This window comes from Ciona robusta, chromosome 8 (genome assembly GCF_009617815.1).
Source record: "Ciona robusta chromosome 8, ASM961781v2".
In the NCBI taxonomy this organism is placed as follows: Eukaryota; Metazoa; Chordata; class Ascidiacea; order Phlebobranchia; family Cionidae; genus Ciona; species Ciona robusta.
The window spans coordinates 7,184,492-7,202,027 of NC_143242.1; the positions used below are offsets into that span (position 1 = coordinate 7,184,492).

The 17,536-nt window shown below is 35.9% G+C and overlaps 2 protein-coding genes across 3 annotated transcripts in view; one reads left to right on the forward strand and one right to left on the reverse strand.

Moving 5' to 3' along the window:
• The window catches only part of LOC149732940 (integrin alpha-1-like), a 30,019-nt gene extending 12,945 nt beyond the window's left edge, over nucleotides 1-17,074 (reverse strand). Inside the window, exons 1-25 of one of the 2 annotated variants that reach the window (XM_089882937.1) lie at nucleotides 14,783-17,074; nucleotides 13,936-14,108; nucleotides 13,297-13,411; nucleotides 12,670-12,776; nucleotides 11,967-12,253; nucleotides 11,507-11,657; nucleotides 11,059-11,153; nucleotides 9,440-9,563; nucleotides 8,927-9,091; nucleotides 8,400-8,522; nucleotides 8,155-8,275; nucleotides 7,538-7,725; nucleotides 7,015-7,085; nucleotides 6,576-6,662; nucleotides 6,081-6,126; nucleotides 5,628-5,765; nucleotides 5,078-5,232; nucleotides 4,214-4,357; nucleotides 3,582-3,684; nucleotides 3,043-3,234; nucleotides 2,583-2,786; nucleotides 2,118-2,263; nucleotides 1,399-1,691; nucleotides 929-1,036; nucleotides 222-381 (exon numbers count right to left, since the gene is read on the reverse strand). In XM_089882937.1, the coding sequence (XP_089739063.1) occupies nucleotides 222-381; nucleotides 929-1,036; nucleotides 1,399-1,691; nucleotides 2,118-2,263; nucleotides 2,583-2,786; nucleotides 3,043-3,234; nucleotides 3,582-3,684; nucleotides 4,214-4,357; nucleotides 5,078-5,232; nucleotides 5,628-5,765; nucleotides 6,081-6,126; nucleotides 6,576-6,662; nucleotides 7,015-7,085; nucleotides 7,538-7,725; nucleotides 8,155-8,275; nucleotides 8,400-8,522; nucleotides 8,927-9,091; nucleotides 9,440-9,563; nucleotides 11,059-11,153; nucleotides 11,507-11,657; nucleotides 11,967-12,253; nucleotides 12,670-12,776; nucleotides 13,297-13,411; nucleotides 13,936-14,108; nucleotides 14,783-14,958 (3,672 nt within the window). In that variant the 5' untranslated portion in view covers nucleotides 14,959-17,074. Of the gene's footprint in view, nucleotides 1-221; nucleotides 382-928; nucleotides 1,037-1,398; nucleotides 1,692-2,117; nucleotides 2,264-2,582; nucleotides 2,787-3,042; nucleotides 3,235-3,581; nucleotides 3,685-4,213; nucleotides 4,358-5,077; nucleotides 5,233-5,627; nucleotides 5,766-6,080; nucleotides 6,127-6,575; nucleotides 6,663-7,014; nucleotides 7,086-7,537; nucleotides 7,726-8,154; nucleotides 8,276-8,399; nucleotides 8,523-8,926; nucleotides 9,092-9,439; nucleotides 9,564-11,058; nucleotides 11,154-11,506; nucleotides 11,658-11,966; nucleotides 12,254-12,669; nucleotides 12,777-13,296; nucleotides 13,412-13,935; nucleotides 14,109-14,161; nucleotides 14,477-14,782 lie in introns of those variants that run through there. The other variant, XM_089882938.1, reaches the window with a different exon arrangement.
• The window catches only part of LOC149732938 (aspartate aminotransferase, cytoplasmic-like), a 51,900-nt gene that overhangs the window by 28,184 nt on the left and 6,180 nt on the right, over nucleotides 1-17,536 (forward strand). The window lies entirely within an intron of this gene.

Genomic DNA, 17,536 nt, shown 5'->3' on the forward strand with positions numbered 1-17,536 from the left:
GTTTCACACGCCTCGTGCCCGCTTACGAGTAACGTTCTATAAAACAACCCACAAGGAACCACTGGGTTGGAGCAATTACCGTTAAATGTTTGCCCAATGACACATACACCTAGTAGCAGCGTGGAGTCTCGAATCAGCAAGCTGTAGTGTTAAGGCGATTTCACGCAAAACGTTTCCTACCATGCAAAGCCACATTGTGTATGAAACTAAACACTTCTTACCTGGAGTTTGTTCACTGACTGAAATGACATAAACACAAGTTGTTTGGGAAACGTTATTTTCGTTGTCACATCATGCGCGTCCTCAGGTCCAGTGTTGAGCAACTTAATTCGAAGTCTAGCTGCTGTCCTATACTTTATTTCTATCTTTGATGTTGGGTTTCTGCAATTGTGTAACACTGGTTAGAAAAAGACTTGGAAAATATATTGATATTATAAGTCTGGTGCCATGGGTACGGGTTCAAGGCTCCACACTGCTACTATTAGTCCGGCGCTTTGGCATAGTGTTTAGCGCGCCTGCCTGTAACCCAGAGGTAATGGGTTCAAGGCGCGACGCTGCTACCATTATGGGCGTATGTGTCCTTGGGCAAGACACTTAACGACAATTGCTCCAACCCAGTGGGCACTAATGGGTTGTCCAAATTATCAGCCATACATAAAAAAAATGAAAAAATCCCCCCAAAAAATAATCACCCACAAAGTAACATACATGGTAACTCGTAAGCTGGCACGAGGTGTTAAACCCGTGTGATAACAACTGTCGTTTTTCAGCCACGCGAGGATAAAGTAAGTTACATTATGTTGTTGGTTTATGCACCTTTGTGCAAGACACTCGTTAGCACACTTTGGAAATACATACTTATATTATAAATTATTGCATAATGTAGTATCTCTGTAGGTATTTTACAATATTTCCATGTTTAACTTACCCGTTTTTATCAGCAAGATGAGCAGTCAATGTCAGATCTGTCACACATTTGGTTTTCTTACAGAAAGTTTTAAAAGGAACAAATTTTGAAACATCTTGGCTGATATACCTGAAAATAAACACATCATAATCAGTATGTACATGCATAATATACAACAGGTTATATTTCATACACCTTGTGCATGCTTACGAGTTACCACACGCATAACTTTGTGCATGAATGAATTTCTGTATAGCTGACAATTTAGACAACTCTCTCGCAATCATTGTTCAGTGTCTTTCCCAGAACACATTTACTTCAATAATTTAATTGCCCCAACCCAGTGGTAACTAATTGGTTGTCCAAATTATCAGTCCAGGGTGCTAAAATTCATCAGTGACTATTGGGTTGGAGCAATTGCCGTTAAGTGTCTTGCCCGAGGACACGTATGCCCACAGTTGTGGTACTAGTAATATAAATCAAGAACTTACATATTTAAAACAGGGTCAAGCAGGGGTTTTGGTTCGTCTCTTTTATTCCTCGAGTGGCTAGTATTGCTCATAGAAATATTAGATTGTTCATTCAACTGGTAACCCCCTGAATAGATACCAGCAGTAGGGTAGACCCAGAAATCATCAGAAACATTTGAATTATTATTTGTGACATTTGATTGGACAAGATGGTGGGTGTGGTCATTAGGGGTGTGGCTTGTAACATCATGGTGGGTTATGAGGTCATAATGAATACTGAGGCCAGCAGGGTTCATTAAGTCTCGTGCTGTAGGCTGGAAAGTATTTCTGTTTATTGTTTGAAAAATTATAGAGCCATACTATGTGATCTGAAGGTACCACCAAAGTTACAAAAACAAACAAGTTTCGGGTCAGCGGTTAGGTGCTTCTATCGTAACCAGAGGAGACTGGGTTCAATGCTCAACTCTGATAGTTACATCTGTCCTTTGCAAGTAACTTAACTGCAATTGCTCCAAGCCAGTGGTCACTAATGGGTTGTAGCACCCTGGGTGTCGCAGAAATGGGCCAACTCGGGCCTGAATCTTAGGTGTCATACTGGAAGATGTCACCCATATATAGGAACGAATCAATTAAACAAACCATTAGTGACCACTGGGTTGGAGCAATTACCATTAAGTATCTTGCCCAAGAACACCCATCTATAATAACAGCATCTAAATACAATATACATAAAAACCAACCTTGAGGTATAAGTTGTATGTAATACAAGAGGTATCGGGGTGTTGAGATACAGAAGTGGTTGATTCAATATACTCCAAGTTGTTGGCGGAAAATAAAAACCTTTGGTATTCTTCACCACCATCAGCAACGAGATAATACTTGACAACTGTTAAAGAAAATGTTGAATGAAAGTTAATAATATTAAATTTATCCTGATGCGACAGAAATGTTCTATTAAATAATCATAATTTATTTATACTTGCATGACAACATTCTTTATAGGTCGTTTTGTTTACCTTACACCTAGTGCTCACTCCCAAGTTACCACGTTTGTTACTTTGTAAGTGATATATTTCAATATGACTAACAATTTGGACAACTCATTTGTGACCATTGGGCTTAAGCAATGCTTGTTAATTAAATAAAATATACACAAACAAAATAAAATTTTAAATATTACGCACAAAATTTTAAAATGTATTTACTTATATCTGATTGTATTGAAGTCCCTTTGTACGAGAAACATAATTCACAATCAAAACAACCGTATGCTGCTACATGGGAACCAACGGTGCATGACTGGCGTGGGTCGATCTGTTGTGATGTCATAATGGTGGTTGTTACATCAACAACTGGTCTTGTCAATAGAATAACAATGTTGTCACTCGAAGGGCTACCAACTAACAAATCTGTAACAAGCAACATTTATAATGGGGATGTGCAAATGAACCATAAAAACAAAGTTATGATTTAGCATAAAGTATACCAAATATGGCTTCCAACACAAAACTTAAGTAACTCATCTATTCTACATAGGTGAGGTTCTACAGCACTACTCGCCATTAGGCGAAGATTGGTTCTTCACCCTAGTCATTTCCCCAGCCACAATTCAAATATAACATGTCTAAGTTTAAAACTGATACAAAATAGGTTTTGTTTCTTTACCATAATATCCATTGTCGTCAATGTCTATTTTCCCTGTGACAGACATCCCAAACATCCCAGGTACAACACTCGGTGCTGGGTGTAATGTAGTTGGGGTTATTATCTGTGCTGGGGTGGTGAACAAACCAGTGTTGCACCCATGGTAAATGTAAATAACTCCCTCCATTTCGTGTGTTGCTGACACCACAATATCTAAAAAATATTGGAAACACTGGATAATGTACTATATTGGTGGTGGAGAAATAATGTTATTTTTAATATATATGTGTGGTGATTGGCTATGAGCATAAAATGGGTGTTCTGTTTCATACACCTCGTTCCCACTTACGATTTAATATGCATGTAACTTTGTGGGTAGTTGTTTTTTTATATGGCTGACAAATAAAAAGACAACCAAATATTGACCACTGGGTTAGAGCAATGTTCATTAAATATCCTGCTCAAAAACACATGTGTCCATAATGATAGCAACACCAAGCTACGTATCAGGTCAGTGCTCTAACCACTGTGCTAGGGAATAAAGTAAAATGAAACCAAACCTGGAAATCCATCTAAATTAAGATCACCAACTGCAGATATGGCTGAGCCAAACCTAGAGAAAGCGTGTTCAGATCCTTTCAGTACAAAATCAGGGTTTCTATTCTGTGAATAAAAACAAGTTATATTTCTACAAGGGGAGTATTAAAGTTGTAAATTACAATAACTTATTTATTTGTACTATGTTGTAGTAGGTGAAGGATTACAGTATTGGAGCAAGTGTCTTGTCCGAAGACAAATACACCAACATTGGTTACAGGTAGCAGCACCTAATACTGTTAACCTCTTGCCTAGAGGCAAATGACTAAATGTTTGGTAAAGCTGTTGCATGTCAGATTTTGTTGGAAGAGAAGAGAAGCATAGCGCATAGGGATTGACTATTGTGCCAGGGCGTTGGTAGCACAAGCATAAGACACCTGATAACATTACACATTCATATATATAGAGTAGGGTGGGGGAAGATGGGGCACCTTTTCATTCTTGGTAGTACAAAGAACATTTAAAGAATTATAAAATCATATCCTCACGACTCCCATAGACTGGTGTGTGTGACTTAAAACACAGTCAGGATATTATGTGCTAAAAGTGTCCAGTCTCCCCCACCCTACCATATATATATATATACTATACCTACCATAGTATTCCCACCAAGATAAACATAAGCTCTCCCTACATCAGGGTGGTGTGAGTTGTGTAATGGAGCTCCTACTATCAAGTCATCATAACCATCGGCGTTTATATCTTCAGTGCATAAGGCTGCTCCAAAGTATTCAGTGAACTAAGAAATATAAATAACATGAACTTAATATGTAGTAGGCTAAAGGTGGCTGTACACAGTATCCGGAATTCGTCCATTTTGTCTGAATTTCGGTGCCGCATGAGGAACTGGGTAAGGGGTTTGCATACGACTTCGCAAGCGAATTTGTATGCCGGATACTGTGTACAGCCACCTTTTGTAGGTCTTACATGTGGCAACTTGTAAACAAAACACCTATGATAGAACGACTGTCGTTGCCTGCCATGCGAGGATAAATAAGTGACAGTCATTCCTTATCATACTCGTAAATGGTATATATAGTAGACTAAGTAGGCCATACATGTTGTAGCACCTGGTAACTTGTAAGGAGGCACGGGTGTATGAAACAGAACACCTGTGTTATAATGCCATGGTTGCACACGTGTTGTAACGACCCCTTACCCCACGTGAGGGCATATAAGTTACAATCATTCGTTCATACTTGCAAAACTAATCTGGGGATTTAGGGTAGGGTAATGATCAAACCTGCCCTAAAACTTAAATCACAGACTTCACTGATATTGAACAGTAAGCCACATTAATTTCATACTCTGCAGACCGGGTTTTCACCCGCTGTCCCAAAATTTAATGGCCAAATTCAACTCTGGCTTAATCCCAAGTTCCATAGTGTGCCTATGTTAGGACATTGTAGAATCTCAATAATATCCCATTATAAAAATGCATATCCGTACAACATGTTACCTGTTGTCCCAACACATAATGCCTTCCCCTTGAAGGAGAATCAATAAGAGATCGATAAATCAGCACGGTACCGTTGTTATGGAAACGAGGGGCACTTGAAGCAACATAGATACCATATGATGGACCAAAGTAAGTCCCACTTGTTACGGCATACCCTGCATGTTTGTATTATAAATAATCTGATAATACCTATTTACAACGACAGTCATTATAACACTATTTGTTCTGTTTCATACACATCGGTCTTTTGTTATTTTTTACTTTGTTTAATGTACTGCATAGTCAATTAAAAACTAGAATATAAACAATATGTAACTGTTTGCATATACAACCTATAAATCTTAATGTTACAGGGCAAGGATAATCGATATAACATAGGTGTTCTGTTTTATATATCTCCTGCCAGCTTACCACACATTTAACTTTGTGGGTGATTGTGTTAAGATAAAACAAACCAAAAATTAATTCAAAGGGAGAATCTTCAAACTTGTAAACAGATACATTGTTCCATAATAAGGTTAATTGTTAAGTCACATAAAGTTAAAATTACCCAGATAACTATCAGCCAGGTTTGAAGTAAGAGCTGTCTGTATTTGTCCCAATGTTGGCACGTCGTATTCTCCAAATAGAACTGACTGTGCGTGTATCGTATGAGGGGATTTCCCTGTCAGATTATGGTGCGTGGATTCTGGTAATGATGAAACAATTTAAAATTAAAAATATTATAAAAATATTTTTAAAAATATTATTAAAATATTATGGTGTATTAAAATATCATAAAAAAAACATTATTCCCTTTTTATATGTTCTATTCTATATGGGTTAGGACCTGTTATGGGACCCAGGACATATTTTGCTAATACCCTTACATTGTTTATGCACAATCTACTTTGTATGGATGAAGTGTGGCATATTAGGAGACCTGAGATTTATGCCAGAGTTACCTCTAAATAAGCAGCAACCATATTTTATGCTGAATAGAAAGTAATAACTTCAAAGTTACCTTGATGTTCAAGTAGTTGTGTGAAGTTCCAATTTGCCGACAAATTCTATGGAAAACAAAACAGCTTTGTAAACGTGAAATACTTATCAAAATTAAAACATAGCATAATTTCCTTGTCCTTTCAGATACAGTAGCAAAGAACAGGGGAAGGGAATTAGCAACAAATCGACAGTCGAATACACAGGTAAAAACCACTTAAATAAAAATGTCAATAAAAACAAAGCTGCTAAACTCACAATACAGTATAAGTTAACTCATATTGAGTTGTATTTAATTAAAACAAATTAAGATGTAATTTGTATAGTGTTCGTAAAAAATACTGATAATAATTAAAGTATTGATTAAACTTGAGAATTTTATAGTGAATTTAAATTATTCTACACAAGAATCGTTTAAACTCTATGAGCACCAGATCAGCAGAAATTATAACAAAATTGAAAATACTGATAACATTGAAAACATTAATCAAACATATGATATATGTTAGTAACCCACCTTATAACTTGGTGTGATATCCAGGTGATGAGTTATCACGTTACCAGCTCCACCATAACAACCTGGTGATCCCATGTGTAAACCATCCTAGTTAAATAGAAGATAATACCTCATGTTAGTGGTTACTCATAGTTTCCATTTGAATAACAAACTGGCAATGTCATTTGGGCGAAATATATCTTATTTTATACGGTTGATTGGACTAATTATATATAAGTTGTAATCATCGTATTGAAACTCACTAGAAAATACATGGTTTATGTGCCTAGCTCATAATATAGTTTTAGTTAAATGAATGAATGTAAGTTGCTTTATCCTTGTGTGGTCGAAAATGACTGTTGTTATAACACAGGTGTTTTGTTACATACACCTTATGCCAGCTTATGAGTTACCATGTATACTTTGTGCGTGACTATTTTTTTCATGTATCATTTTTTACCTTGTCATAATGTATAGAGAAGCCAAGTTGACATTGTTGTAAATCATCAGTGGATTCATTCTTGAGGGAACCTGAGATAAATATAATATATAAATCTAATAGTGCTGTTACTTAAACTTCATTTTGGTCCTTAATGGGTTGTCAAGATTGTCAGCCATACAAATGAAAACCCAGAAACTAATCACCCACAAAGTTTTATACATGGTATCTCGAAAGGGGACACAAGGTGCATGGAACAGAACACTCAAAAGTCTATGGGGTAATATGTCAAATCTAGCCTAAATCCCAGGTCCTCAACAAGGGTCTTTTATCTTACCCACATAAAAAAGAACTCTTGGGTTCAATTGTAATGCCTTTTAACTGAGACTCTTTTCCAAACTTTTTATTTATAGCCTTCTTTAAATAACATGATTTTCGCTATTGTTTTGAAGGGTATAAATTAAAACTATGTTACATTACCTCAAAATGTTTATAAACGATAAAACAAACACAACAACAACAATAACATACATACAACACCCACCTTCCAAGTTACCAACAGAAACGCTACTCCTCAATTTATCACGAACTTTTTCAAGCTCCGAAAACTTTGTTACCGCGAAAAAGTTCTTCCGATCGCCGGCAATTTGGATTAGTTCGGTTTGGTTGAATTTTCCGACTCCGACAGCAAGGATCATCACGTTTGCCGCTCGGGAGACGTCGAGCTCTTCCCTAGTGGTTTAATAATAAATGAGTAAATTTATCTTACCTATCCTTCCTAAATTATGGATAGATAAATGTGAAGTATTTATCTTCAGATGTTGAGGTAACGGCAGTCGTTATAACCCCGGTGTTCTGTTTCTAACACCCTATTCCTCTATGAGTTACTACATATGTAACTTATTTATCCTCGCATGGAGGGGCACTAATAGTCATTATAACACAGGTGTTCTGTTTCATACATCTTGTGCCAGCTTATGAGTTACCATGTATGTAACTTAAAAATGCAAGTCTGTATTTCAAAGACATACATCCTACTCCTTGTTTCATGTATTCATCCAAAAACATTAATCAGACAGTACATTCACAGCATGCAGTTGTATTTTTTATTGAAACCATATACACAACATATAGACTATGGGAAATTCAAAACACACTTACTTTAACTGCAGAGTATTGGCAGCAGTTGTTGCTCCATCTGTGAGCAATATGATCATCTTCTTGGCATCAGGTCGGGATTTATTGCCAGTCAACATTTCATTTGCAAGCTTGAATGCATAACCTAAGAAAAAAAATTATTATTGCAAAACCTGAGAAAAATAAAAAAATGTATCAACACCAATGTTATAACGACTGTCGTTATGGCAACGCGAGTATAAACAAGTTACATTCAATCATTCCCAAACCTGTATAAGTTGTCCCACCCTCATAAGCAAGTTTCTTCAGTATTTTTGTCATCTCTTGTTTCTTAGTGTGACCATCACTGTCGTAATCAGAGAAGCCAAGATCAACCACCGTGCTCGTGGTAGCTGAAAGAAAATTAGAGTAAAATTAAATATAAGTCTGATGAAAATCTTCGAAGGGACCAACGTTTTGTCTGCCATGCAATGGGGCTTTACTGTTAACAGTGTTAAATGTACTTTTATTAAGAAGATAGAAGTATCTTTTTAAGAAGGCTTTTTTTCTTAATCTTCTGGCAATTGTAAGTTTTGTGATCCTTTCGTCTGCCATATCTTCAGGGTTTGCCGTTAGCTTCAAGTGTCATTTTCAAACAGCTAAGGCATCAACCACATTACGGATTCACACAGTTTTTATAATCAAGTAAACAATTTTAAAATGTTAACTTCACAAAGCAGCTCTTACAATTTGAACAGTACATACATTTTATCATTATGATTGCAATGTCTACTTCTGCATAGTAAAATCCACGCACCTTTTTTACTGTAAACCACGACCCCAACATCCTGTTCCGTAACCCCGAGGTTAAAACTACGCACAATATCTCGCAACCATCGCTTCACTTTCTGGAAGTTGCATTGATTGACGCTTCCAGATTGGTCCACTACCAGCACAATGTCAATCTTACCACGAATGCACTCTGTAAAAAATTGGACAAATGAAATATTGAGGACAGTTGCTTTCACACAGGTTTTGTGTTATAACACAAGGGTTTTATAGTTTCATACACACCATTCCCCCTTACAGGTCTGTTATACCTAACTTTATGGAGATTTTAGGAGTTTTTACATTTTTTTAGAGAAAGGCTGACAAGTTTGACAAAGGGGAGGCATTGAAAGAAGCAATTGCCGCTACGAGTCTTTGAAGACAAATATGCCTACAGCAGATGCAGCGTCAAGCCTTGAATCTGTATCCTCTGAGCCAAAAGAGAATGCACTAACTTTTGCAATATAAGGCCGTTTAAAATATAAAATTCCATGAAACCCACCTTGTGATATAGGGTTGTGTTTATGAATTGCTCTCACGTGAGTAACATTGGCTTCTACTTCATAACAAGCTCCGTTTGCTTCACGTGCATATCCACAGTTATGTTGCCATAGAGGTGCACATGTCTGCAAGATGGAATTATATAACTGTTTATCCCTTCGAAAATTATAGAAAAGATTGTGGTATGGATAAAAAGTGTGGGAGAGTGCACTTGTCTGTAAAGGTGGAATTAAGTAATTGTTAATCTCTTGGTAAATTATAGTAAAGATCATATTTAAAGAACGAAGAATAGGAAATCATTAGCAAACACAGTTGTTAAAACATGCCATTAATAAAAAGTGTGGAAAAGACTCAAAAGAGTGTAAGTTAAAAGTCTTGCACCCAACATATGGTGAACTCACAGGTTACTAATATTTAATATGAACCAGTAGAACCACAAGATTAATCTATCAAAATTAGAACTGGATTTTAATATAAATTGAATGTGTTTTTACAATGTCTATTAAATGGTTAGGCACAAGTGAAGAATCCTTCGGTACGTTTCAGATTAGGCTGGTGGGAAGTGTTAGAGGTTTGTAGTTATTGGTTATGGGGGTTAGCAAATGCCATTCTTTACTGTCACCAAATAATTATTGAAATCAGTGCAGCACTTTAAGGCTAGGGCTTACGAATTATAAATTAACATTTAATATAAAATGTAAAGCTTTGAGTACGATACCAGATATTTATAAACTCCAAAATATATAAGAAACAAGAATGAGTTGTGTAACAAGATCATTTTTACAAGTCAGACTAGTTAGTATAACAAAACGCAATAGTTTTTAAGAGTTTTACAATTTTTTTAATAATAGTCAATAATATAGCTCCTAGCCTCATACCACCACGAGGCACAGCCTTAGTCGTTTAACGCATTCATTTGTTTTAAACCTGGTTTCCTGTTTACCTGTCTCCCTATTGAAAGGCAGCGCGTCATATACTATAATCACCTGTGAGCTAATGCATGCATACGAGGGGGACTCTAAGTTTAAATAGTAACATCATGGGGCACTATATACTATATTGTTGAAAAGGTAACCTATATTAAATTAATATTGAGATAGTTTGCCAAAGTGTAATGGAGTACGTCTCAATTGTTAATCATTTTGCCAATTAAATTAAATTAAAATTCAAGGTTTTCAACTTGACTGAAGATGGTTATGTTATAGTATTCTAAACCAAAACGTTTGAAAATAAGGTCAGTTTTGTCAAACATATGTGCTGTGATGTTTGTATTAAAATTTAAAAAAAAATCTAGCGGGCACGTGGTAACAAAACACCCCTGTTATAAATACTGTTCTTACCCCGGCAGGATAAACAAGTTACACATTCATTCACTCGGCAATAACCATAATAGGGACTGTTTTGGGTGTGCCAATTATGGTTATTTTACCCAAGATCCCAACTATGGTTGTTAGAATTTCATTAATATGCTGTCAATAACATGTGTGTAACATAAACCTATTCAAACAATTGGCTAAATCTCATTCAGCCTTTTAGGAAATGCATTCAAGTTTAAAGTGAATATGACAGCCAGCCATTGAAACGTATGTTTGTGTATAAAGTACGAGGAAATATGGCTACCGTTAATGACATGACATTGTCGCTTGCTTGTCTCGCTGCCAAGTTTAATCCAATTGATTGTTCGTTCTCTACAACGTCAACATCCATATTTTCCTCTGAAATAATTTGAAAACAAAGTATTTTAGTGACTGTTCATTTAATATTGCAACACCAGTATAATGAAATATAATCCCCAAAAAGTCTTTTTTTTATGATTTCTACATCCATGTTTTTTGGAAGGTTTAAAAACACAGTATTTTAGAGATTGTTTATTTAATATTGCAATACCAGTAGAATAAAAAACAACCTTCACAAAGTTTTGTATGGGTAATATTTTCATGTATAGCTAATATTTTGGACAACCCCAAAAGATGCCACTGGGTTTAAGCAATTGCCGTAAAGTGTTTTGCCAAAGATTGCACACTTTGAACAATGGTGTCTTGTTACACAATAATAGTGCTTCTCTTACCATCACATGGAAGATTGGAAACGTTAATATCAGCAAGCACTACATCACCAAGAGCATTACAATCATCTGGACAATCTTTTCGAGGTTTTTTTGACAATGGCACACAAGTTTCTTTGGAAGCGCTTTTATAAACTGTGGCTTTAAAAAACAACTGCAACATAAATGAGATAATGCTTAAAAACTACATAATTTAAGAATTTGACTAATTTATTCTTGTGTGGCGGCAATGGCAGTTGTTAAAACACGGTTGTTCTGTTTCCGACATTTCTTTTTTATTTTAACATACTTTCATGAAGTCTGACTAAATAGCAATGGAACAAAAGTAACATTTTTATATTGACAAAGCCAAAAATGTTTATTATATGATTGATAAATATCACTTCAGCACGTTATATATTACTGGCATAATCAGCATTAAATGCATGTCCAAAGTTATGATACCAATATCAACAAATATCACCTTATAAAATCCAGTTCTTGATCCTTTTATTTCAAGTTCTGTATGATTCCAATGCTGGCCTGCAAATTGCTTTGGTCCGTTGAACTTGTACAGGTCATGCTTTATCCCGTCTTCATATTCCAACCATACATGTAACTTTCTGTGTGCTTCCTTGATAGAATAAGCATTGAAGCAGAATCGAAGACATTGCACCAGCCCTTGCTTGGTGGAAATTGGTTGCGAAACTAAAATGGTCTTTTTAGAATTTCCTAAAGGAGCGTTGTTGGAATCAGCGTTGAGATAATAATCTGAAATAACAGAATTTTGATTAATAAAGAAATAGTGTTAACTGATAACTACAATTGGGGAATCTTTATATTATATTAGGCACTATCAATATATAATAGGTGTAGGAAAGTGCTTAGATAGTAAGAAGGGTAAATGGTTTTAAGTACAAGTTGCCATATGTGTCCTTGGGCAAGACAATTAATACCAATTGCTCCAAGACAGTGGTCTCTAATGGTTGTCCAAATTGACACCCATACATAGAAAAACAATCACACATAAAGTTACATACGTGGTAACTCACAAGCTGGCATGAGATGTTTGAAACAGAACACCCGTGTTATAACGTCTGTCATTGCCCAACCACAAAGGACAAATAATTTACATTCATTCAATTTTCAACTTAAAAAAAACCTAAACCTTTTTATGTTGCACCTACCATTAACTGAGAAGTCCATTGGTCCCGTCAGCCGAGCATTGAAATTTATTTTTTTGAAGCATTTTCTACGTTTATCGTCAATCTTATAAGCATTACGATGACCTGATCTAAAATAAAAAAGTGTACGCTATTTATTGTGTATTATACAGGAATGCAACTTAAGTGTAAGTAGGGCAATCTAATAAAACAGTTATTGTAACCCTAATTTTATTGAAAAATAATTGCTATAATACCATTTTAAGTCCCCTGCCATGTATGAATGTAACTTATTTATCTTTGTGTGGTGGGGCAACAACAGTCTTTATTATACGGGTGTTCTGTTCCATACACCTTGTGCCAGCTTACAAGTTACCACGTATTTAACCTTGTTGGTGATTGTTTTATGTATGGCTGACAATTTAGACAACCCATTAGTGACCACTGGCTTGAAGCAATTGTTAGTAATTGTCTTGCTCAAGGACACATACGCCTAAATAGTGCGTAAGGACACATATGTCCAAAATAGTAGCAGCATTAAGCCTCGAACCCATAACCTCTGGACTAGTGTTTATTGAGATGATACACTTTACATAACTATACATATTTATCATGACTTAGTTCCTGACTGTTACTGTTTTACGTATTCACCCCTTTGTTATCTGCCATTGAAAATCTGACAAGTTATCATGGGTGAAACCACAAAAACCGTCGCCACCAAAATCACAAGACTCCAAAGCCATGAGTGGTAACCGGTCATGGAATTCTGTAAGGTAATATTACTTGGTAATGATAGTAAACGTGTAGAGAGATAACGTACAGATGTACACTTGCTGTTTTTAATACAAATAATATAGTAGGGTGGGGAAGATGGGACACTTTTTAATTCTATTTTCTCGTTCCATTTGGTAGTAAACAAATAACATTCAAAGAATTATGAAACCCTATCCTATAGACTGTTGTTAATTGTTTAAAACTCGATCAGGATATTTGAATGTTATGTGCTAATGGTGCCCCGTCTTCCCCCACCCTACTACAATAATATAAGAATGAGTTTTATTTGTCTTCTCGATTACAGTAGCAAATATTGGAAAATATTTCCACTGAAAAGACAAGAATAAAAACAATTGTTAAAACAGGAGAGTCATGGGGATACAGTTATACAATCCTATAAAATTCTTTATTTAGTACTACCAAATAGTACACTAAAAGAGAAGGAAAACATGTCTTATCTTACCCCAAGCTACCATATATGAATTATAGAAAACAGAAGATGTTTTAATGTCATACCTGTTTCATTGGCATCAGAATTCATGGACTTTTCCAAATCCACATTTGAACATCTAAACGAAGAAGCATTTTGGAAAACAGAGTTTGTTTTGCATTGAAAGATTGCACCGTGTTTCGTGGGCGAACCATCGTTGGTTCCCGGGACTGAATACTTGGGTGCTCCTACCCAAACTCTGAAACAAAATATTTTTTCAGATAAATAATATACCCCTAAAGAGTAGCATACTTGGTAACTCGTAAGCGGGCACAACGTGTCCGTGTGTGAAACAGAACATCCGTGTTTAATGACCGTCGTTTTCCGGCCACGCGAGGATAAAGTAAGTTACATCTATTTATTCATTATATAAAACTTGGAAAATGGGCCAACTTTGGCCTAAATCTCGGTTTTCATGGCGGGTCACGCTGTATAAATAGCGTACGACTTCGACGACGTAGAACAGAACATTGAAAACTTATGAGGATATAAAAATAAAATTGTTGCGCCGTAAGGATTTTCCCTAAATTGAGACACTGCGCAAAAGGGACAGCAGTTACAGCCTTCGCTTCCAAACTGAAGGTTACTACTGCTCAGCGCTGCTACTATTATGAGCATATGTATTCTAGGGCATTACAAATTACAGAAGTTGCTGCAACCCAGGGGTCTAATGGGTTCCCCAATTTGTAAGCCCTACAGTAAATCAATCACCCACAAAGTTACATACGTGGTAACTTGTAAGCGAACACTAGGAGTATGAAACGGAACATTATAACGACTGTCATTATAGAATAAATGATTTAAACTCATTCGGCGGGTAATTGGATATACTTAAAATATTCAAAATAAATCGGGTTTGTTTTTATTACTCACGTTGTAGATTCATTTCGCTTATGAGCTGCCACCGAGTATCCAAAATATGACCCTTTCACTGGACCATTGATATAAGTCACATGGTTTACGGCAACGTTATTCGCGTAGCAAAATGACGTCATCAATGACGTCATGAAATTTAAAAAGAAAGCAACTTGAACTAATCTAGTTTCCATGTTTCTTGTTCTCTTCCAATTACAGGGACGGTAGAAACCAGTTGTGCTGTTGTTTTAAAGTATTTGATACGAATCGTGATCTGGTCGCTTCTACATTACAGCGAATTCACAGTACCAACCTAAACTTGCAATTTGCTAATTCAACCATTGGTAATAATATTACGTAATTTTTAGTATTAAAGTAGCGAAGAATACAGATCATAATATAGAACTGTGGGGTAAGATAAGACACCTTTAGCACGTAATATTCAAAAACCCTGATCGTGTTTCAAAGAATTAACAACGCCGTCTATGGAGCGTGTAAGTTATTAGACACATCTAGTTTACATTATGCATGCTGGCACTCCATCAATTGCAATAAACTGTTCACAAACACATGCCTTAACAAATTGAAGACTTGCTATTGGCTTTATGTTCTTAAGCAACTGAAACGAAAGTGAGCGCTTCCGTTATTTGTAAACTCACTATAGAATGCATAACATAAACAAACCTTTACCGTACCAAGCTACACTGTTGAAGCAACGGCGTTTTGTCTACCATGCTTTATGTATAAAACGGACTAAACTATTAACAATTGCATTCTGTATGGCTTACCCTGCTATATTACATAAAAAATCTCCAAAAGTAATCAACCACAAAGTAACATAGCCTACTTGGTAACTCGTAAGCTGGCACGAGGTGTATGAAACAAAATACCCGAGTTATAACGACTGTCGTTTTCCGGCCACGCGAGGATAAAGTAAGTTACATTCATTCAGCATATCGTATATAAAACAGGCCACACTAACTTCATCCCGTATTCCCTGCTGTATGTTATAGGATACACTATTAACAATTACGTTCTGTATATCCTGCTATTTGTTCTATGAAACGGGCGGGATACACCATTAAACAATTTATGCCCTAACAGATGCCTATATGACATATATATTTACAATATGCCTTCCTGATTGAACCTGCCAAACATTATGAGGCTTTATAGGCCGTTCAGTCTGATTTGCCTTGGTTATCACTTCCTCTATTTTGCTACTATAATATCAATCGGCCAATTCGGAAAGCGTTTGATTTTTCCCAACTCTATACACCTTTGATTGCGTCCATAACATAAGCCAAACGGGGACATTCATAAGCAAGTATAGCTCGTTTCTGAAGGCTTATTCTATAAAGGTATTTAAATGCACTACAAATACGCAGTATGCTTGCTGGCTATACCCTACCAATGACTGCTATAATTCCAACTAATTACGCTATTCAAACAATATAAACCCTTTTGAACTGTATTGCCACGATAGCGACGAAATCATTCTTCCGAAATTATTGTTTATGTCTATAATAGGGTGGAGGAAGATGGGACACCTATTTATTCTATTTTCTTGTACCATTTGGTAGTAAACAAAGAACATTCAAAGAATTATTAAACCGTATCCTCACGACTCCCATAGGCCGTTGTTAATTGTTTAAAATACGATCAGGATATTTGGGGTATTGTGTGCTGAAGGTGTCCCATCTTTCCTCACCCTACTATACACTGTATACCCCTAACGTTAATATAACAGGTGTGATTAGATGTATATACTCATCTAAAGAAAGAGAACATTTATATTACGTTGGGGTAAGATGATTCAGGTTTTCATTCTCTTTTATCTTTAACTTTAACAGTTAACTAAAAACATTTACTTAATTCTAAAACTGTATACTCACTACTCTAAAAAAGCGTTGTTAACTGTTAAAAACACGATCAGGAAATATGGGATACCATATGCTAACGGTGTCCATAACTTAAATACCGATCGAACTTTTACAACTAAGATACTCTAATTTCTGAATGGTTTTAAAACAGCACTGCACAGTAACAGTATACGACCGGCCAGTGCGGTATATGCAGTAAGTTGAAACATGAAACCGTTATAGGAAAACCGCGCTTAATTTAAAGCAGCACCGCCGTCCCCTTTTTCGCATGCACTGTACCTATATACGCTCATTGGAGCAGGCGATGTCAAAGTTTGGAAGTATATTCCATAAACCAAAAATTCCACGTTCTATTTAAATTAAACAGCGTTTTTTTTATTTTTGTTGGTTAATGACTTCGGACAAAATATGTTAACTAGATTTTATATTTACTTTGTAAAATTGTTTTTTTTTACTGGTAAACATAAAAAAAGGAAAATTCCGCTCCCCATCGCCATGGCAATGCAAACGCTAAACAGCGATTTCAGACGTCGGCGCAACTTGTATGTGAACTTACTTTGGAAAATCAATACGACCTTTGCTTGCTTTGCAAAATGGAACAAATTGTAACAGCTGCAAACGAGTTCTAAGCGGCGTTAACACCGTATAGTCTGCCCTCATTTAGTTGGTAAATCTATATTATGTGAGGCTGTATGTTGGTAAACATAAAATAAAAAACAAGTATAGTAAAATTCTGTTTACTTATCAGTTTTTTTCGTAAAGCACTATGAAAAACCTAGAATCGAAGTAATATTTGTATAAGACTGTAAATTGCGGGTCTTTATTAATTTATTGGTTAGATATAAAGTAGAATAATCAAACCAAAACATTTTTTTAGTTGTAGGGCAAT